Source organism: Cariama cristata, unplaced genomic scaffold (genome assembly GCF_000690535.1).
Source record: "Cariama cristata isolate BGI_N322 unplaced genomic scaffold, ASM69053v1 scaffold24503, whole genome shotgun sequence".
Taxonomy (NCBI): domain Eukaryota; kingdom Metazoa; phylum Chordata; class Aves; order Cariamiformes; family Cariamidae; genus Cariama; species Cariama cristata.
The window spans coordinates 11,171-33,637 of NW_009607030.1; the positions used below are offsets into that span (position 1 = coordinate 11,171).

Sequence of the window (22,467 nt, forward strand, 5' to 3'; positions counted from 1 at the left end):
ATGCAGAATAGTTTGCCTGTGGCACCCCAGAAGAGAGGCATCTCTCTTGATTCCCTAAATAATCAAATATGAATTTTCATACTTTGGACAGTTGCCACTTTGGTTAGATTTTATTTCTAGATGAGAAATGTGATTTTTATGTATCCAAAACTATGAAGTGTGTATTATTTCTTATGTGCAAATATTTATGTGATCTGAGGCAGAAGTATTTATCCAGATGGAAAAATCTTTTAGTGGGGCTGGGAAAATGTGTCAGACCTATCAGTCTGAAAACAAAACTGCTTATTAGGCTTCACTACAGCAAGACACCATTCATGCTGCACTAGATTTGATCTCCAATTGATTAATTTGCTATTTGCAAATTCAGTTGCGAAGATCATGGATTGTGAGTAGCTGAACTTTGACACCAGTTATGCAGCGTCACTCACAAATGTGTCATGTATTTCCATCCTGAAACATGACCAAGGCAATTTGTGCTGTCAGCTTAAAGTGCTTTTTTGTTTCTAGATAGTTGTTGCCTTGTGTAGTGTAGTTCTCTTGGACATTGACTCCCATGATAATCACGCTATACTGTTTGCGATGTAGTTATTTTATCGTGATATGCTAGGCATTTTCTAGAGCTTCTCCAGTATGTTACGTATTATTTAATTTGCAAGTTTGCATCTTCAGAACTATTTATGACTAGTTTTTGATTTTTTTGATTCTTCCCACAATTATTTTGAGTCCTGTTTTGGGTTTTATGATTTTGGTATTATGCTAATTTAAGATGTTCTCTGCCAAGAAACTTCAGAAACATTGCAACTAAATGTCAGGTTAATTTTGCTTCTGTGGCTGATTGAGTTTAACTTTAGCATTTAATTTCTTAAGGAAACCTTAATTTTTATCTGCCCCTGCAGTTAGCTTACCCAAATTTACAAAGTTTGGGCAGTAGATACAAGGAAGGACTTGAAAAAAGGCACATGTAACCTGTTAAATTACATGGGTAGATACGTGTGGAGTAAGGTTGGTGGTTTAGTTGAATTGCAGCACTGGTTTATGGTAGGCTATTAAATTCTTTAAAGCATAGTTTTGTTAAAATTTACAATTCTTATGCTTTTAATTTCTTTGTTCAGGTATTTATTCCAAATGTTGCTTTACAGACTGGAGTATTTGGGTTGTCTAGTTTCACTAGTTCTGTAAGCTGTGGTACCTGCTTTAGTTGTCTGTTTCTCCAGTGTTTCTTTAATACAGTATTGGAGGCCATGGAGGAGGTGAGAAGTCTGTTCAGAGGAATTTCAACGGAACTTCGCAAGCTTGCAGATTTTACACATACCCCTTAATCTCAAAACATGTAGAATGTAAGAGCAAGGAGACCTCACGTAGCAGTCGGTTCTGATTTCAAGACTGAAAATTTTTCAAAACCAGCATCACCCCTTGTTGTGCATTTACATAGCATGTAGGTTATAATCTCCTATTATGCTGTTACCCAAAGTCAGTGTTGATCAGAACAACCGAAGTGAAGAGCTGAAGTAGCATTTGGAGAGAGCTGTATCAGCAGTTCTGCCTTGCAGATGGTTATTCTTATGCCTAGGTTTGATTTGGGTTTTTTAGGGGAAGATAGTGGAGGGAAAAAGAGGGACGCAGAAGCAGGGACTGGATGTGGGAGAACAAATGAGAGGAGCTGCTTGAACTGGCACTGATGCCTCAAAAAATTTCTATGTAATTGCTGCTTGTGAACAGTCTTACTTGTAAATCTGTCAGCACCTAGTGAATGTTTTTGTGGTTTTTATAGTACCTAGTTTTGAGCCTTCCTTGTTTTCTGTCTTTTTTTGATATATGTAATTCACTGTAAATCCGATGTGGGAGATACAACTGCAGAGTTTCCATTCCTCCTGTTAAAGTAAATTATTTTTTGTTTCTTTCCCATTTCTTAGAAAATTTTTAGTTATTTCTTTGTCAAAGACAGTCTAGATGGAACTGTCTATACAGTCTCTACTTGTCTGTGGTTTATATTAATAGCAGAATGCTAAGGGAAATGATTGAAATATTTGCTCAGTAATTAAAAAACATTACTAGCTTCAGGGAAATAGATTAATTGAATTTTGCTGGACTGTAATTTTTGTTTGTTTAGTGCTTTTGTGAGGTGTTTTAAGATGGCTCACCTGTGCAGAAGGATTTCTGTTTACTGTTTGCAGAAGGTGGAGCGGAGTGACCTGTGTATTTAAAACAGAAGTCAAGAATCCAAAGTGCCTAGATTCTGCATTGACTGATGGTAACTCCTTAGGTAACAGCACAGATGTAGCTAAGGCCTGTTGGGAGATCAAAAAAAAATGAGAGAACAACATAGAGTGGTATGAGAGAAGGTACCAAATCACAAGTGGGAGTTCAGCTGTAAGGTATTGGTGGATTAAAAAAAAGGGAAAAAATGGAAAGAGATGCATAAACTACTTTAACTTTGTCCACTTCAAATTCAAAATTGAAACTAAAATGTTGGTAAGCTTTAGTTCTTGTTTTATGTGACAAGTAAGACCATATGGATGCGTAGTGATATTTTTCAGTCGTATCTAAAATAGTAAGTTCTATCCTTATTATACTGCTGGAGACTCAAGGATGTATCAAAATGTACTGTAAGCTTAATACATTCTTCTTAAATTAAGGGTAGCAAAGCCAAAACACTTTAGTTGTTCTGAGTCTGAGGAATGTCTGATAAAATTCTTCTTTCCATTCTTCTTGTTTTTTATAATCATGCTTCACTTGTCTGTAGTACTTTCCAGAAATAAAGTTAAAAAAATTATAGTAGTTCTAATGTAAAGTGTCGATGAAGGCAAGAATTCTTTATACGAGATGCAAATAATAAACAACCCCATCCAACCTTTTGTGCGGTCCACATCACAAAAAGATGTTTTTTCTTTCATGGCATTTGTAGCCCATATGGTTTCTGTCCTCTAGGTTTAGAAGTTCTTTGTGTGTTACAAGTTTCTTTATTTTTACAATGAATTCTTGGCTAAATTTAAATTAGCGTTTCTAGGTCACTGTGACTAACCTGAAGTCTTAAGTGAGAACAAATTTCTTAATGTTCAAATAAATTCAAACACAAAAATCTTTCTATTGGATCAGATAGCTCTAATTCTAGCTGATGAAGTTGAGTTTTAAGTGAAACCATGGTACCTTTTAGAGTAATAAAGCGTTGTATTGATTTCATTTTGAAGAAAACATAGGAAACATGAGATGCTAATTCTCAATGGAAGTAACTTACTTTCTTAGCTTCTTTGTTTTTATAGGAGTAGTATGAATTCTGTTTGGGTTTTTTAGGAAGTTTTTTTTCTCTAACATAAACATACTGTTTCTTTGTAGGGCGCCAATGCCTCTGCTTTGGAGAAAGAGATTGGTCCTGAACAGTTCCCTGTGAATGAGCATTATTTTGGCTTGGTCAATGTAAGTGAATTTTCTGTAGTTAAAGTGCTGGTTTTTAATTCATATCCTGATTTTGAATTTAACAGGAATTTCTGCTAGAACTTTATTTATGAGCACTTCTAACTTAAAGTGGGACTCTGCATAGGCACCACATCCTGCAATATGGTGCTATGTCTTGTTATTAACCTAGATATAAATTCCATCTTAAATACAGAAGAATAAGTATATTTATTATGAAGTCTTTGAGAGACACCTTCCTACTCAGGTATGTTTCTAATTGTAGGTTTTAATACTTAGCTGGAAAGGACCTTAACTAGTAAAGTGTGTACGTTGTTCATATGCTCTTCTAGAGAAGAGAGATTTGGTTTTTATACTGATGCTGCAGTGTATGGGAGCCTTCAGGTTTTAAAATGAAAATGTGTTACTTTTCTAAGAACATCTTACTCGTGGGATTAGTGGAAGCTCTTCTATGTGAGGACATAGCCAGGATATAAGTGACATTGACTTGGTCGTTAATTTTCTTACATGTACTAATACTCCTTTTCTTATTTTTTGACAGCCTTGTGTAACAGTGAGTCCTTCTAAAAAGATGTGGTTTTTGCATCTGTCAGTTTGTATAGATCTGACTTGACTGGGATCTGTTGGGCAATAAGAATTGTCTACCTAAATTAAGTCTGGAGAGAATGGAGCACTGATGTTGATCTTGCCGGTGCATCTGGAGGAGAAAGGCAGCTGTTGCGCCTGTGACATCTTTTACCAGTGAATATAGGACATTAGTTAATAGAAACAGTGGTTCTGCGGCATCACATTTATGACGTGAAAATACAATTTTGGCAGAACTCACTAGAAACATAAGCGTACTTTTGTTTGCAGGTCACCTAAGTACATTTCATTGAAAACTGAAAGATGATCCATCTTTCAACACACCAAATAAGGTTAACGTAGATACTAAAGTGTTATTTGTTGCAACTCGTTACAAACTCATTTAATTGACTTCTGTGTGGGTTTCTAGCAGTTTGTGTTCTCAGACACCAAACTATCTAAACCCATTGAGTTATATTCCTTAAGTATGGTGTTAATGGCCATTCCAAAGCTGCTGAGGTTTGCACCATAATGAGAAAAATGGAAGGCATCTCCAGTTGTAACATAAATAGCAGAGCGAGGAATAGTGTGAAGAGGAAAAATAGCTTTCTAAAAATAACCAGAATTATTATAACTGCATCCATTCTCTGTTTTGAAGGACAAAATATGACTAATGCTGTTGTGCTTTATTCCTTGCAACCAATTTCGTTAGAATGATCGTTTTCATGCTGTTGTTCTGCAGAGCTTTTTCCCAAGTTATTTCTAATTCTTTCATGATTTGAAGTTAATTGGAGCACTTTAAAGAGAGCAATTTCATGGCTTCAGCATCAATACTAAGTAAATGTGTGGTTGCACTGCAAATAGAATAAGGTGTTGAACGTGTGGACAATGGTCGCTTTCAATTTTTTTAAAAAATAGTTTAGTAGTTATTTTCTCTTTGGATCAGTGAGCTGAACCAGCTTGCCTGCAGTCAAACTATTGCTAAAGCCACTGCAGAGTATATGGGAGAAGGGTCTGACTGCTCCCTCTGACAGCCTGTTACAATAGATTACATGTAATGTTGAACTGAAGTGCAAGAGGGATGGAACAATGTTTGCGTTCCAGAATTTCATCTTGGTTTTCATTTTAAGAAGCTTCTATCTTAAAATAAGCCTTCAAACTTCATGTTTACATTGAAAGTGTAAAATTTTACAAGTTCTTGCAAAGTTAGTTAGTGTTGACTCTAAATACAGTCAGTTTTAAGCAAAAACCCCTATGTTTTGGCATCTGTTTAAAATATTTATTTATACCAGAGAAACCATGACAAAACGATTTTAAAACTTATGTGCTTGTACTTGGTTTTCATTTGTGTTTTAGGTCACATTAGACTTTATGCACTATTTGTGTATTTGATCTCTGCATGTAGCTCCAGGTTTGGAAATATTCATCAACCCATTGAGAACTGCCTTGCCAACCTGGTTTTTGGGGTTTGGTCGAAGACAAATGGTTAGAGCCCTCTTCCCCCCGTGCCCCCCCCCCCCGAGGCGGAATTTCATGACTGGAAAGATATAACTGCTTTGTACTTCTAAATGCAAACTGATTGCAGTTTAAACCTGTGACGCTGCTATGTAATACTCTTTATTTGTGAAGGACTCTCTCTGATCCAGAGAAGTGTAGATCAATAATTGAGATACTCAAAAGTTTCCCAAGGCCCTGAATTGCTCAAAGTTGGAAGGATTTTGTTCTAACATGAAAAAAAGTTGGAATTGCTGAAATAAAATGCATCACATGGTCTTTTTGTAAAGTACTTGGCGTGCAATAAAAGTCTAAAATGCTAACATGCAAGATATTAATTTCAGGAATAAAAGTTCTTCTGCATTACATTATGTGAAGGTGGTAGCAAACAGAGTTGAAATACTATTTAGAAGGACATTTTTGAAACCTAAAACATGGCATAAAGTGAATTTTTTCACCATATCACTTTGACTACTGCAAAGCATCTTGCGTCTTACTGTCAGGAATTTTTAAAGCTGTTTGGATGGAATTTTAATTCCTTAACTCCTTTAATGCTTCTATTTAGTTTGGTTCTAATAATTTCTCTTTGTGTGGGTAGCATCAAGGCAGGACATGTATAAGCAGTTAACTTTGTCCTTTTTGACGTGGTTTCTCCATGAATACAGTCTTGAAATCACATTAATTACTTGCTTTGTAAACTTCTTTGATTTAAGATGCACCGTGACTTTTTTTTTAAGATGTCTCATTTCTAGTTTCTTCTATCTCTTAATTTCCTTGGGATTATTATAGACAAATATATTAGGTACCTCATCTGAAAACAATAATATTTAATCAGACTTTTGGTAATTCTCTTGCCTATTTTGTTCATGTATGCAGATTTAGGTAGCAAGCGTGATGCTTATTTGTTTTCCTAGGTCACTAACAAGCATATGAATTATGTTCTATCCTAATTCCCATGTTTGTTCAGCTTGCGTATTTTTTTTCCTCATGTCAATAAGTTTTAACTTGTTCCATGTTGTTTGCATATGGTATAAAGTAATGTTAATGTAACTATAATGCTGTAACCTTTTAAGCTGTATGAATTAAATGTTAATTTTCTGTTTCAGTCAGCAAACTCGTTATTAACTTGAAATCATTCTACTGCAGTAATCACACCAAATTTTGGTGAACAGTAGTGACCATATTCTCCGAGTACCACTTAACAAAATAGTTTGTGTTCTGTGGTCATATTTGTATGCTTGTTCTGTTTATTTGAAATATTTTGCTCTTCATGCTCTTGAGGTGCAGAATGTCGTTACCAGAATATCTGGGGACTGCTCACCCAGAATTTGTGTCACTTTTTTGAAGCAATAGCGTCGTACAATACAGTTGCACAATAAATTGCAAAGAAACAACTCAAAAAACCGTGGTGTATTTCTTGTGGATGATACGCTAGTATCTCAGCGGTCTGAGTGTTTCCTTCTAAATGATATGGAACACTGCCTCTGGAAGTTGTTAGCATTGTCCTCCTTTCTCTAAAATGACACTGCCTTCAGATATGGCAGATGTAAACCAGCTGCTCTTTGAATTTGCCTGCATCATGTACTTCTCATAATATTTCATTATAAACAGGAAATATTTATCATATACCTTGCTAACTATTTCTAAAAGGTACTTTGTGTATCTGACACAGGCAAATGTAACATATGTATTCATGCATTGAGCTCTTGTTACTATAATACAGTAGAGCCACAGTGATGCTGACAGATGCTGTCTCTTCCTTTTTCTGTTTTCTTGTCCCTCTGTTCTGCTGTATCATCAGCACCCCTCCACATCAGTATCAGCAGGATCTCCCTTATCAGGATGAGTAGCATGCTGTGTCTCCAGAAAGTTTTGATTTTATGATGAACCCTCAATTGGATTTTTTTTTTGTGCTGATGTTTTCCTGCTCTTTTTTTTTGTGCCCAGTATCACTGTGGTGGTTGTCCTCTCTTCCTTTTCTTGCTGTTGCCAGCTGTGATGATACAGGGATGAGTCTTTTACACCATGCCTACTAGTATTTCCCCAGTAAATGAACTCTGACAGATCACTGTTCCACTTTCAGTATGTGACATTCTTAATGAGCAACCTCCTTCTGTTATTACTTTTTAACAGACCTAATATGAAAACATTTGTTTTCCTTTTGTTCTGTTTTAACCAGTTCGGCAATACCTGCTACTGCAACTCAGTCTTACAGGCACTTTATTTTTGTCGTCCATTTCGGGAAAAAGTTTTGGCATACAAAGTGCAGCCTCGAAAGAAGGAAAGCCTCCTGACATGCCTCTCTGATCTCTTCAACAGTATTGCTACACAAAAGAAGAAGGTGGGAGTCATCCCACCCAAGAAATTTATTTCCCGATTGAGGAAAGAAAATGGTAAATGAATAAATGAATTTTTATGCAAATTTAAGCATATAAAACATAAACACAACTTGCTTTTTAAGTGAGTCCAAATTGTCAAGTTTTAACAGATTTCTGGAAGATTTTTGAAGTCCTGTTTGTGGTGTGAATTTCACCACCTCTGTAGCACGGGAACAGAGATTATATCAGGACTGTGCTGTGTCATAAGAGGATTATCTAGATATCTTTGTTTCTGTACTTGCTCAGACCAAGTACAGAGCATGTACACAAGCCTCAGTACTCCAGTTATTCCACATTGGCATTGCGTTCTGTAGAGGTCTGCTGCAAGTCAGCACACTTCAGGTAGTTGCTAGAAACTGTCATGGGCTAAACAGACGTCATGGAGTTGGGCAAAGTTGAACTCTCTAAGGAGAGTTGACCACTCTTAGCCTGCTTTCTTACATTTGTGGTAGGATAAATTCCTTATGATGACAACTAGTGGTTATTTCCCAGGGCTACTTTGCGAGGAAAAGTTCTGTATGTTGATTTATCATCTCTGCTTGAACTTGAAAAGATAACAAACTTAGAGTAGGGGATTTTTGCCCCTTCATGCTGGTCTTAATAAACTAATGGCCCAAGGCAACATACCTAAATTTCTTTATTTCTCTCCCTCCCCAAAGAGAAGGAAAAAAAAAAAAACAACCAAAGAAAAAACCCCCCAAACCAATCATGGTTTTCTTCAGTCACAAGAAATGCCCAAACTGAGTTTTCTTTGTTATTTTTCATCTGCTTGTTTCTTGCAGGCTGAGGAATAGGTGAGGGTAACCTAACATCCGTTGTCAGAACAATGAAGTACAATTCTTCAGAGGCTCTTAACAGTGTAACCCGCAATTGTATAATAGGATGGAGAAGGGGGAAGGGCACACACTGATTGCTAAAAGCATCATAACTTGATGTGATAAAGTATCTGTGTTTTTTCATTCTCCTTCATCTCTTCCTTTCCAGAATTATTTGATAATTATATGCAGCAGGATGCACATGAATTCCTAAACTACCTACTTAACACTATTGCTGACTTACTACAAGAAGAGAAAAAGCAGGAGAAGCAGAATGGCAAACTCCAGAATGGCAGCATTGAGAGTGAAGAAGGAGACAAGACTGATCTGACGTGGGTCCATGAAATCTTCCAAGGAACACTAACCAATGAAACCAGATGTCTTAACTGTGAGGCTGTACGTTTAAAACAAAACCAAACCTCTTAGATTTTTCACAGGTTCTGGATCATTTTCCCTAATACTAAGCACACTTTTTCATTTATTAGGATAGATGAAATTGCACTCTCTCTATTAAAATATGGAGCATAGCCTATTTTTTGACTCTATCACCTCTATGTTCAAACCAATACTCATTAAGGTATGTTTCTCAGAAAAAGCGTAGTGTTTTTTCTGTTCCTCCTCCCTGTTTCCATCAAGGCAGTCTGCACTGGGCTGATATAAGCTGCCTTTTTGTCTTCATGTTATTTCCTGTGTCAGTGATGGATAGTTCATGTTGTGTTTCTACATGAGGATTGCTCACTATTTATTTAACTCTGATATTAACTGAATTTCTTGAACTGGAAGTCTGTGCTTCTTGGTGCTGGTCCATAGCCACTCTATTTGAGAGCAAAAGAAGTGCCACAAAAATCTAGAATTAGAAGAACCACACCACCTTCAGACCAGGAATTTGTAGTTAGTCATGTACTATGTCTGATTTAATATTTCTAAAAAAATGAAAACCCAGATGGGGAGAAGAAAAAAAAGAGAAAGGATTGCAACTGAAGTGACTGTTCTTGGCATTTTAAATCTGAAGTTATGGCTATGTTGTGAATAGAAGCTCTAAAAATGACATTAATAAGATTCTGTCTCAAGAACTTTGAAATTAAATATGACTGTTCCACAAAGGGAAAGATGGTTTTCCTAACTGCTAACCCATTTAATTGAAAACCCATCTGCCTATTTCTGCATTTCCTATAAGTATTTACTGTTAATCTCTGAAATGCAGCAGACAGCTGTATCAGTCTGCCAGGCAGAGTCGAATAAAGTTAAAGCTTCTCTAGCTCTGAGAGCTCTGAGTGGTTAAAAACTTGGTTTTGCCAGTGAAGTAACCAGATGTGTCTTGAAGTCTCAAGGGGGAAGAGACGTTTTGCAAGAAAGGGTTTTGGGTTTGGTTTTTTGGTGTTGTTTTTCTTCTGGGTTTTGGGGTTGTTTTGTTTTTTTAAAATATTCCTCTCTGGATTGTAAATAATACATCAGATTATTTCTTCAGTTTTAGTTTACCTCAATAAAGGGCCTCTGCATGTATGTCTGTCTTATTTTTTTATCATGAAGCACTCTACTTGCAACGGGGACATTGCAGCATTTCAGAAATGGTTAAACAAAATCTGCCAGTTCTAAACTGTTATGAAATATTTATCTTTTTTTTTTTTTCAAGGTTAGTAGCAAAGATGAGGACTTTCTGGATCTATCGGTTGATGTGGAACAAAATACATCAATTACACACTGTCTAAGGTAAATGAAAATACTTGGAAATGGAAAAAATACCTGCCCTTGATCAGAAGGAGAGAACCTAGCTTAGTTGCTCTATTGTGCAACAGTTGTAGGTTTTGACTTATGGTAAAATATGTTCTTTTCAGAGTGCTGTTCATTTTATCTTTGTCGTGGGTTTTTGAAGCTGCTAGTTTCTTAGTGGTTTTTAGTAGTTAATGAGTATGATGATTTCTTAGTGATATGTAAGATTGATTTTCACTTTCTTTTATGAGGATTTTAATTTATTACATGATATAGTCAGGTTTATCAAAACTAAACATGATCTGTTTGGTTTCATAGGAAATTCTTGTTTATTTTAATATTGTTATTGCTTTTGAGTTGTCTGGTCCTGGTGTTTGTGGTCAGGTTTATTTTTTTTTGCTGATAGAAATTTACTCCATGTATTTGGCTGTTAGATCTGAGGCTTATCAGCTGCTGGGATACTTCAAGTTGCATATAGCATCTGCCTTTTAATAGCTGGTAATGGCTGTATAATTGCTAGGAGCTGAAAGATAATCCAGACTTTGGCTAGTCAATGGCTAATGGCTATAGATCTTAGCAATTAATATCTGCCACCAAAGAAAAGATGGAATGGCTACCTCTGGAAACAAAACACAGTCACCTTATTGCTATTTATTACCTATTGTGTTTGACTCCTGGCCAGAAAGTATGCAATTCATACTTGAGGGTGTAATTTCCAGATTTTTCCAGCTGAACATTGATATTACATCCCAAGACTGGGACAAATACACCTGAAATGTGTTTTGGAGGTATAAGCAATACAAATAAGAGGAGTTTCATCTTCTGTGTGTAGTTTGGTTTTTTCCAGCATTAATAGCAGTAACTTTTAACTGGATGATCTGACTGAATATCCTTGCCTGGCTGGCTTTTCTTTCATTTCCACAGAGGATTTAGTAATACTGAAACTCTATGCAGTGAATATAAATACTATTGTGAGCAGTGCCGCAGTAAACAGGAAGCACAGAAGAGGTAAGGTTCAAATATTCAGGCTAATGTAAATGTTCTCTTAAAATGGGCAGCTGTTGGAAAAATACACCTTGTGAATTCAGTAAAAAGAAAATGTAAGACTGTTTAGGTCTGTGTTTGTTGGGGAAAGGGAGTAAGGAGAAGTGGAGAGACCAAGTAACTTTGGGGCAACCTTATCAGAGAGAAATGAAGAGATTAATTTTGTATTCCTCCCAGAAGAGCTTATATCTGGTGCTTCCAGATATTCGCATTTTCCCGGTTAGCGTTAATCAGCTTAAAGCCACTGAAAACTATCCCATCTGCTTTCACTATGAATACTGTATACAAAAACCTTACTTCTCAACTCATACTTGATCACAGCCAGAGCAGCAAGACAGATTTATTCCATCTTTTTCTTCCCATTGATGTGATGAAAAATCGATGTTTTCAGCATAGCCAGTTGTCCTGCATTCCAGTGTCGATTGTGTAGTTAATAATTCAGAATAAATACTGCCTATTCTCACTGGAATATACATGAGAAAAGCAGCCTTTTGAAGATCTTCATCAACATTTTAGATGCCTTTTAAGAAGCTTCTTCATGTTGAAACTGTTCTTGAACAAAGCTTTGTTTTAGGTGATCTGCTAATACCTTGTTCTTTGTTTAACATATTTTTGTGGTTCAGAATGAGAGTGAAAAAGTTGCCCATGATTCTAGCTCTGCACTTAAAAAGGTTCAAATACATGGACCAGCTGCATCGATACACCAAACTCTCCTACCGTGTAGTCTTTCCCTTGGAGCTCCGGCTCTTTAACACTTCAGGAGATGCTACAAATCCTGACAGAATGTATGACCTTGTGGCTGTAGTTGTTCACTGTGGCAGGTATGTTGGGTTTGTGCTTTCTGGACCTTAAATGCCTTTCCCTGACATTTAAAAGGAGTCTGTCGTCCATGTGCCATTTCATAACAGTACGGTGGCTGACAACATGGGAGCATGCTGAGCAGTGTCAGAGCTAATTTTCCAAAAGTGTGTGTATATATTTTTTTTAAAGTGTTTCATTCTTTTTTTACTACTTTTTACTGTTTTAAACTTTGCTTTCTGAGTACACAGTCTAAGGTTTGCTCTTTTATCAGCTTTAAAATATGGTGGCAGTTCAGACTAGTTCTTTTACCTTGCTACAGCTGAAAAACAAGTCTTTAAAAAAATGAAACCAACAAAAAAACCCTACCCCCAACTGTACCTTTCAGGAAAGCTAAATGAAATAAAAACAAATCTTGGAAGAACACTTACTAAAATGGAATTAAGTTACAGTTCTCATGTTGCTACTTGCTAAACCGTTGAAGTTTTTTTAGAAGCTGGTGCCACCATGTGGAATGACCTCTGCACTGCTGATTTTTTAAAAATACCCTTATTCTCTTTGTTAATTTTTTGTTGTTGTTGTAGTAGCTTTAATTCTGTTTTTAAAAGAAAAGAGGAGAAAAATTTAAGCACTTTTAGGCAAAAAGCAGTCGTGGAAGGCAAAAAGAATATCTATAACTGCCTTCTGGAAGTGAGAGTTTTAAAGAGCACACGAATGATTTGAAATGTCTTTGTGATAAGCAAGACAATATAATCAACACACTAATATTGCATAGATGTAGTATAAATAAACTACATACAATTCTAGGTGATTTCTGTTGTGGTACAGTTGTACTATTATTGATTTATTTTTATCATTTAAACATCTCATCCTATACCTTTTCTTTTGTAGATTCTTAATTTGCTATACCTATAACTACACTTACGTGTTTTAACACTGGTGATTAGTAATTCAGATGTATTAAATGGCTTTGCTTTTTTGTCTCAAACCCGTTGTCATATATGGGACTTTTAGGAGTCCTGTGACTCTTCTGATTTCAGTTCTCACTAGGAACTTACCAGAAGCTTAGGATAAACTATATTTTCTAAATATTTGAATTCTCAGAACTTGTTTGAAATATTTTGCCCTTATAGTTTTACTTTTCATTTAGTTTTTCTAAACAAAGAAATTTCATTCTGTGACAGGAAACGTGTTTAAGTATATCAGTAATTCTGGGAGGACTGGAGAAGTGTTTTCTCTTGCCTAAAGCTAATATGAATATAGATTGTTTTAAAGCCTTATGTAGATGCTAAGTAAAAAGTAAAGCCAAGGGGGGGAATAATTTATTTTTTTTTTCACCATGTCTCTAGACTGTTCTCTCAGAATTTAAGGTTAGCAGATTGATAGCTCATAGTTTTCCATTCATATAGTTTATTATCTCAAACCGCTACCTTTTCAGGGCAGCCTGCCTGCCTTTACCCTGCAGATCCATCTCTCTTCAAGTTAGGTCATTTTGTTGTCCCTTCCCTTCAAGGTAAGCATTCAGGATATAGGTGATAGAATTGGACTGGGAAACTGCTAATGGAAAAGTGGGGAACAGAAGTCACGGAAAGCCTGTCTGCAGTCAGCTATAGGCTAAACCGCGCTAAGAATTAAAAAAATACCTCCTGTGCAAATAAAATATTTCAGACAAACAGTACTAAAATTTTTGAACAGTGGTTAAGATACTCAGCAGTGGTGAATGCAACAAAACAGTGATTGAAATAACTGGCTTTTAATTTTGTTTTTTGAAATATATAAATGGCTATATGAAATATTTATGAAATTGTGTATTTTGAATATATTGTATTTGGCAACTAGCAAAGACAGAAATTTTAATTTGAGCAATTTGGCAAAGTCTAAGAACTTAAACAATGTTATGAGACAACATTAAGAGCTGGGAAAACTACCTTTGCCTCTAGTACCTTGAATCATGTGGGAGAGGAGTCGTCCTGCCTTTGTAGGCACAAGAGTAATAAATCTTCCATCCTTTTTTCTGGCAGTGGTCCAAATCGTGGACATTATATCACCATTGTGAAGAGCCATGGCTTTTGGTTGCTGTTTGATGATGACATTGTAGAGGTAGGTATGCTATTACATGGTGAAAACAAGCGTGGACAGCATCCCTCTCCAGCTCTGTTTTTATGTCTCGGATTAGCTTTTGCACCTGTGAAAGTATTTCAGCAAAACCTGTGCACAGAATAATTCTGGACATTTCAAAAGTAAACTTCAGCATTTTTGTGCATCTTCATTTTAGAAGTGGTATGGAGAAGGGCAAACAAACACGAGGACTGTATTGACACCTCCGACATGGGTGGTGTGCCCCTGTTCAGGCTGAAATATCACAATTGTCTTATTCAAGATCTGAAATACTCTTATGTCAGCCCACCTTTTGGGCTCCTTTTTGTTGCTAACTTGCTTTGTGCTAGTTGCATTTCATTGATACATTTAAAAACTTCTAACCTTTTTTTGTAGGCAGTTTTCCCCAAAAAATTGAAGTGTAGAAAAACTGTAAAAAAAGATTTGGGAGACTGCAGTAAGGTCCTGAGAGTATACAAAGATGTTTGGGCTATTTGCGATAATGTTGAAACAATCTACTCAAGCAAATTTTTCCTTAACTTTTCTACTAACGTATCTGTAAAGACTAATATCCAAAGTAGTTATGTATCCATGTATTTCACATAATTATTAAGCACATATCAAACAGCAGAACAAATACCACAGTAGAACTGCTTTTTGTAGAGATGAAAATGTACTGTTTGCCTCTGAGATCTTATGGTCAAGGCTAAGGCCTGATGCTAAGTGTCTAAATAGGTACAGCAGAGTCCTTGCTTGTGTTGAAATAAAGATGATGAAGATGATGTAGTACATTCTCCAGAGAATCAGGGGTGACTTCCTGGTGATTTGGATAGCTTGTATGACTATGAACAGTTGCCTTTCTCCCATTACTGTATTTTGAAGGTTGTTTTCCTCTGTTTCTGTCATGGACGAAGTACATAACTATGATGGCTAATTTTAGAAATAGTGTTCACTTTAATATTTTTAAATGCAAGTATTCACTGTCTTTTCCGTCCAGGAGATAAACTTTACATTTTTAAAGTAGATGTAAAATAACCATCTTGTTCTATATTTGTTTTCTGTCAGTCATTTCTATGTTGTATCATAGCTTTTAGATCAAAACAGAATTTCTTTTTATCTACAAACACTGTTGGCACTTCTATAGATGTGCCAAAACATAGCTTTTAAATATGCGCTGTCTGTTATCGGACAGTAAATTCAAGGAGCTAGAAGTAAACTAGGATGTAGTTCCTTTCTCCTGGAGGGATGCTTTTTTTCCTTTAAGTTGCTTTTCTAACTTTAATCATGGTTTTCTTTTTTTAAGTTCATCTTCTTTTACAGAGTTCATCCAAAATGCTGTAAAAATAAAGCTCTTTGATCTGAAAATTCTACTTTTTGTGTTTTCCATGGTTCTTTGAGTTTTCACTGTCTCGATTAGGCTTAGCAGTGTAGTCCTGTCCTGTAGCATTACCTCTGCCCCAGCTGAGGATTTGGAAGTTTAAGATTCCTTCTCCTTCTAGAAAGATCCTCCCTGGCTGGTGTTTACATGTGTTGTTTGTTTTGTGTGAAATTTAGGCTTTGTTTTGCCTACCGGTGGAAGGGATAAAAAATTGCACATGAGAGTTTTGCGCAAGTCGTTTGAGGTCACTGGCCCTTTCTGACGAACGGTAGCTCCTTGCCCTGCTTTGAAGAGTGTAGCATAAAGATTCCTCCTGGGTTTGTCCCAGAGGATCTCTTCACTGACTACCCGTTGTAGCTGCTCCTGCCTTCTAAGTGTGTGATGAACATGAAGCTTGCCTCTCACCTCCCTCTTGTCTAGAGAGTACCACCCTTTCTCCTTCTTCAGCCTTCTAGAACTCAGCTGAATTTCTGTCCATTCAGTGATCAAGGAGAACAGGGTAGTGGAGACTGCTCATCCTCTCCTGATGCTACAGGCTGCTGGAAGAAGTAGCTGCAGTTTTACTCATCTGTTCTCTCTCCCCGCTTACTCATCAGCTCTTGAGGATTAGTTCCTTACTACTGTTCTAGGCTCTTCACTGAAAAAGTGAAGTAAAGCTGCAAATACTTTTGTTAGTTCCGTCTGCTGCGTAAAGAGATTTAAATAGCTACTCTGAATTTGACCAAGTACTGATTTCAAACTGCTTGTGATTAACCATAAAGTGACCTTACAGGAAATATATTGCTATGTATGACATTAGCGGTTGTCCTCAAAAATGGAGTTGCCAAAAAGCCCCAAAGCCCCCAAAACATGAATTCTGCAGAAGTTTCTGGTTTTAGGGCTAACCACAGGAACCTTCTACTCTTCAGAGACTCTTAAGAACCTGAAAGCAGAATTTTAATTTTTTTTTTTGGTAAAGCTTTGGAGACTTAAAATTCTAGGTGTGAACAGGCTACATAACAAAGCAGGTATTAGTCAGCAGACTTCAGAAGATGGGTCCAAAGCTCTTGTACTTGTGTACAGATATTGCAACTGAAAGAGAACACAAGAGAAAGTTGTTTGTTTGGTTTTTTTCCCCCCCTTAAATACGGTTAAAAGGCTTTGTCGCGTTTTTCGCAAGTGATATGATTAATAACTCTGAACTGTCAACAGGAAGTAGTTTATCCCTATTACCCACTAAATGTCACAAGTGGTGAAGTCATATTTATTTATCTATTTGGATTTGGTTGGAAGGCCAGCTTTCAATTAAATTGAGCATAGATGATAATCAAACATACTACTGTGTATGTGAAAAGCAACTGCATCAAATCCAGGAGGCGAGTCAGTCCAAATGGGATACTGCACCAAGCAAAATTAATTGAGAAACCTGCATAAATGGTATCTGGCTAATTTGACATGGTGTTATTAGAGCAGCTAAGTGATACATCACAGTGACAATGTTTATCTGAAATAAAGAGGGGAGAAGTGTACATGCAGGGAGTTCTCCAAATTGAGAAAAGGGGGAGAATAATAGTATGTCTTTGCTTAAATATTTGTTCAGAGATTTGCAGCATTCAGTTGAATGCTATGGATGGTATGCAAGAAAAGGGTTTGGTCTGGGGAACCAGAATAGTTGTCTGGAAATGAGTAAAGGATATTTAAGCTCAGCTAACAGGAAAAAATCATCTTAATGCCAGATGAGGCTGCAGAATCCTAAAAGTAGTTGTTATTCTGAAGCTGCAACTGGATAAAACTTTGCTGTCCACAACATATGTGGTCAAGTAAGGATGGGACGAATAGTGTCTATGTAATCCTCTTTCAGTTCCGCTGTGTTTTCTGTGGATAGTGAAATTAAAGAAAGAAGTCAGTTTTGCTGTGATAAAACTAAAAATATGTGTAGGATGAATTAATCTGTATCAAATGTGAGTTGCATTCTAAATGAGTAGTGGAAATAGACTTGATTGCATGGCAAGTTAGTTGGCACTTAAAATAAAACATGTTTGAGTTGTCTGCTAAATATATTACAAGGACTGAAGAATGTTCTTTGCTATTTTTCTGTTAAAATGTGTATCTAACAGTTTGAGGTAGACGTTATGTTAATAAATTGTGTGAAAATGCAAAAGCCCTCAGTATGGTATTTCAGCTTCTCTGAAGTCCTTGAATGGAGGAGAGAGAAAGACAAAACATCTGTTTGGGTCCCCCCTACCCCTCTATTTTATTTTATTTTTTTTTTTTTAGCAGAAAGCAATTTACAGACGTGTTCAAGGGAGAATTTCTGCAGCTTTTATCCTACAGTTGATGCATCTTCTGGAAACTTACTGACTGTGTCTGGTTTTTTGGTGCTTCAAAAAGGCTGGGAAAAAGGTGGCCTAAACTTGCAGGTTGTTTGGCAGTGCCACTTAGAGAAATGAGTGTTCTTGTGTTTGCTGCTGATGCTAAAGTCTGTTCAGTGAGCAGTGATTAGCACACTGCCAAATAGATTCGGTAGCTGAGGAGGCTCCTGGATGGAGTCTCAGCGTGGTCCCTTTCTTTTAAGATGTAAGCACAAGTTGGTCCCTGCTACTCCGTCTCACCATCAAAGCAGGTGTTCAACCCAGAGCCTCTTGTATTCTGAACATTTCTTCGCTTCCTCAACTTTATTCCTTGGGCAATAAAGGGAAACTTTAGGCTTGTCTCCCTTTGGTCCTCCACAATAAATTCAGGCTACTTCAGCCTCTGAACTCTGTGGATCCGGAGTCCTAAAGGTATTTTAAAATACAGAAACACAGTGGAGTGCTGAGCAACACAGGTCATTGGGAGTATTTTATTTCAGTGTTTCGGTCTTTACTCTTGCTCTCCACTGACTCAGGATCAAGGTCAGTAATGTGAAGCCAGTCATTCTCAGGAGCGGGATCAAGACTGTAGAAATTGCATCTTTAACAGCCCTTTAAAATGCCCTACAGACCTTGCTGGTTGGAATATAAAATGAAAAACTGCTTTTCTGCACATAGTTCGCAAATTTAAATATAAGCAGACCATTTAATTCTATTAATATGGCAAATAATTTATTTCTCTTAAAACACAAACCTTGTGATGATAGTATTCCAGTAGGCATTGTACCAGCAGATCCTAAGGAAGGAAAGCTCTCGTAACACAGAAGATCATAATCAGATGAGATCCACGGATTTCACGGTGTAATTACCGGTAGCACTTGCAGGACTTCTCTGTGTAGGAGGGTCACGAGAACTTTGAAATCTCGAGTTATTTTAGCTAATGGTAGATCTGCTCAAGATGGTCCTTAGGTACTCCGAACTGTAAAAAAAATCATCTTTGCTGATAAGTGACTGCTTTTTTTCATTTACATTACAAACTTATAGTCAGGAAAGGTAACAGCAGTGTGAATGAGAAAGCAAATATAAAAATGTCATGTACTCTTTTAAGGATACGTTTTCATAGATCCCTTTTTTTTTTATAGTCCAGCTTAAGAGTGCACCACTTCTTGAGAGGCTTATGATTTCATCTTGATTTTGTTTTTTCAATAGTGAATAAGGCATTAAGTGGAAAAAATGTTTTGTTGTATTTGGTTGGATTCAATGATAATGAAATATTCCTGTATTAATACTACGTGGCTTTCCAGCATCACCTCCAAGAACTGTAAATAATGCTTTGTCTGGGAAAGGGATTCCTAAGGTGGTATTTTGACTTGAGGCTAATTATAACTCTCATTAATTTTCAGAAAATTGATGCCCAGGCCATTGAAGAATTCTATGGGTTAACATCAGACATTTCCAAAAACTCTGAATCTGGATATATCCTCTTCTACCAGTCAAGAGACTAAGACAAGAGATACATGTATACAAATAAAAGAAAAAAGGGATCAAGATATGTCCAAATGGAACATATTTGCGACAGCAGAAGCAGTTCCTCATTGTTGCTGTAGGACCAGGACAGATGCAGCAGGGCGAATAAAGGTTTCGCGCTGCCATTTCGTGGAGGATTAGTGCTGACTGCCGTAAGAAGAAGAGCTTTTGTTCCAGTTTTCTTTCTGGGCTTTTTTTACGTGCTATCTTCCAAAATCTGTGTTACCTCTACTTGAAACCTGGCTGCTTATTTGTTCATGAACTGAAGAAGAGATTTAAAAGTAGCGTTGTAGAATTTTTACCATTTAATGTTGGCCTGAGGCTATACCTTGGTTTCTACCATCGTCGTTTTTCTGTATTTTAGCAGAATGATTTCAATATTCAGTGTCAGCTGAAGGCATATTTTAGGATATGAACAGCAGCTGGTTGCTGGATATTTTTGGTGACTCAGACTTGAGAAGCAGTACAAAGCTAAGACATATTGGAAATGTCAAGTCTGTAATTTTTATAAAAAAAAAAAAACAGACAAAAAAACTCTCTGCAGCATTGTAAATTTCCCCATTATGCATTATCTTGGTTTTAGATAACACTAACAGCACTGCTTCTTTTTATATTTTTATTTTTACTGTTCTGTTTCTTCTTCAGATGATATAGACTTTATCCATATTCAGCCTAGCCTATTGTGCGTTTTTCTTTTGAAGCAGAAGTTTTGACTCAAAACTCGCATTGCTGCAGATGTAAGGGGAGCAGAAAAGCAGTTATGTTTTGAAGAATATGTCTGGCAACCAGTTGCTGTAGAAAGTTTGAAGTTACAGCCTTTCTTGGAGCTGTTGCGTAAACCAAAAGTGCCCTCATTCTGAAACAGGATCTGTTCAGCATTTCATTCAATACATAGTAAACTGATGCAACTAGCATTTTGAATCTATGCTAATACACAGAAACAGCACTAATTGGGAAGGGTTAACCAAGGGAAGCATTATTTATATAACTAATCCAGTTGTTCTTAGTCTTCAAGATAATGAACATGTAAGAAGGAAAACAAATCAACCAACCAACCCAGACATCACCTTGCTAAGTGTTCCTCGTTGTCTGTTGGTAATGTTTCTGTCCATCTGGGAATTGTAACACCCCCCTAAAAATGCTTCTGATTGTTTTACCTCTATAGGCCTTGCTTAACAGGGGAAATTGTTAGTCTTTTGAAGACTGAAATTAAGTAATTATCCGTTACGTGTGTATATATTATAATCTCAAGGATAACTAGAAAGAAAAGACTAAGGAAGTTTGTAAGAAATCTCAGAAAATCTTCTGTAATTCTCTTTTTGAAAAGTCCTGTTGCTGTGCCAAAGCTTGTCACAGCTGGCTCTAAACTACCAGTGGAAATGAATTATTTTCCTTTCTTCGTCTTGTTAGGTAACACAAGAGCTGTCCTCTTTGTGGTTGTTCCCAGCACAGCCGTTCATGGTATGTACCTGTGATTGTTGTTCTTGAGGACATCTAACTTATGCAATTCTGTGGCTTGTACAGGATATAAAATATTTTACCAAAATATTGTCCTCAGGAAAACAGCATTTCACAAACAGTTTCTTGTGGTGGCTGTATGTATCTGTTTCTTCTTATCATGACCAGAAACGTAATGTTAGTGATTAACTCCTGTCTTCAAAATGCAAATTAATCATTACTGTTGTATTCCAGCTGGGTACAGGTTCCATTCTCCTGGCACATCTCCTCTTCCAGAAGATAAAATATGGACATTGGGTTTTTTAATTATTTTTTTATTATACAGAGTACTGTCATTTTAAGAGACATATTCAATAACAGCAAACGTTCTTGTCATCTTGTTCCTATTGTGTGAAAATTGTTCCTGGCTAAGAGTCTTCTCCCCTTGTTCACACACGAGCTGTGAGTCTTCTCCTGGTGGCGCTACCAGAAGACAGTCATCACTAAGTCTTGCAAAAAAAAACAAATGAAAAAAAGAGAGCACTGAGTTAAAAATAATCTAAACAGTAAATACAAAAATTAATGTAGTACACTAGACATGTATTTTGTATATCTGGTGATACATTTTTACAAATAAAATACCTGACTGAGAGATAATATTGAAAGATATATACTATAGATTAAAAACTGTTAAAAGTGCACTTTTGCTACAGATTTATAAGGAGACTAAAAGGAATTAAATTGGAAGAGAATGGTGTGATGTTACTTCTGTATAATAAATGACCCCACCTGTCTCCAATAAAGGTCATGTATGATCAAATGCACATGGCCCAAATGCCTTTCCTTGAATTTCAGTCCAAGGCAGAAATAAAAGTAATTGTGTAGTCGCTCACTCTCCTTAGCTTCTCCCTCCGTGCTGGCTGGCTGAGGGATTCTGACCCCTTGCATGCATATAGTGTGTGCGTAAGTGCTTTAAACCAAGAGAAATGAATGATTTGGTGTCATAGATTGTAGCTGATGTGCTGGTGAACCAAGGAGAGGTTACCCAGGGCCTTTTCCCCTGACACCCATCCCACTACTGGTATTCCTTCATCTCTTCATCATCCCCCGTAGCTCTGCCATTGCCTTTTCCTGCGATTTCCTTTTTCCTTCTCCCTCTTTCAGCCCTTGCTGTTGGACTCCACAAGACTTTGTTGCAAAATATTATCCGATTGATCTGGAACACAGACATTTAAAAGCAAAAATAGTACCTATGCTCAGAGCTTTTCAGGTTCATTGTGGGACAGGTCTTTCATTTCTGTGTCGTTCACCGGAGTTCACTTTTATATGGGGAAAATTTGATCAAAGGCTGCTCCTGTGAGTAGGAATTCATGGGACTAGGTCAAAATGCAATAAAAGCAAATGAGATTTGAAAATGACAGCTGCTCTGTAAAAACACAGTTTAAATCCAGAGTAGTGTCTGATCCTCGTCCTGCTGGGTCACA

The 22,467-nt window shown here is 36.8% G+C and overlaps 1 protein-coding gene across 2 annotated transcripts; it reads left to right on the plus strand.

The window, feature by feature from the left end:
• The first annotated feature begins 3,328 nt into the window (after window positions 1-3,328).
• Window positions 3,329-20,589, plus strand: LOC104158833 (ubiquitin carboxyl-terminal hydrolase 12-like). Of its 2 annotated transcripts, XM_009696587.1 has the most exons (8): window positions 3,329-3,414; window positions 7,789-7,862; window positions 8,832-9,058; window positions 10,296-10,372; window positions 11,297-11,380; window positions 12,040-12,237; window positions 14,236-14,314; window positions 19,423-20,589. In XM_009696587.1, the coding sequence occupies exons 1-8, from the start codon at window positions 3,389-3,391 to the stop codon at window positions 19,522-19,524; spliced, it is 867 nt and encodes a 288-aa protein (XP_009694889.1). In that variant the 5' UTR covers window positions 3,329-3,388; the 3' UTR covers window positions 19,525-20,589. The 2 variants fall into 2 exon arrangements, with proteins under 2 accessions (XP_009694889.1, XP_009694888.1); XM_009696586.1 differs by lacking the exon at window positions 3,329-3,414 and having other exon boundaries at window positions 7,528-7,862.
• The last annotated feature ends 1,878 nt before the right edge of the window (window positions 20,590-22,467 follow it).

Coding starts and splice junctions, on each gene's coding strand:
- LOC104158833 (XM_009696586.1), top strand. CDS start 7,568: ATGAGCAACCTCCTTCTGTTATTACTTTTTAACAGACCTAATATGAAA. Junction 10,373..11,296: donor TCAATTACACACTGTCTAAG/GTAAATGAAAAT, acceptor TCATTTCCACAG/AGGATTTAGTAATACTGAAA. Junction 11,381..12,039: donor AAACAGGAAGCACAGAAGAG/GTAAGGTTCAAA, acceptor TTTGTGGTTCAG/AATGAGAGTGAAAAAGTTGC.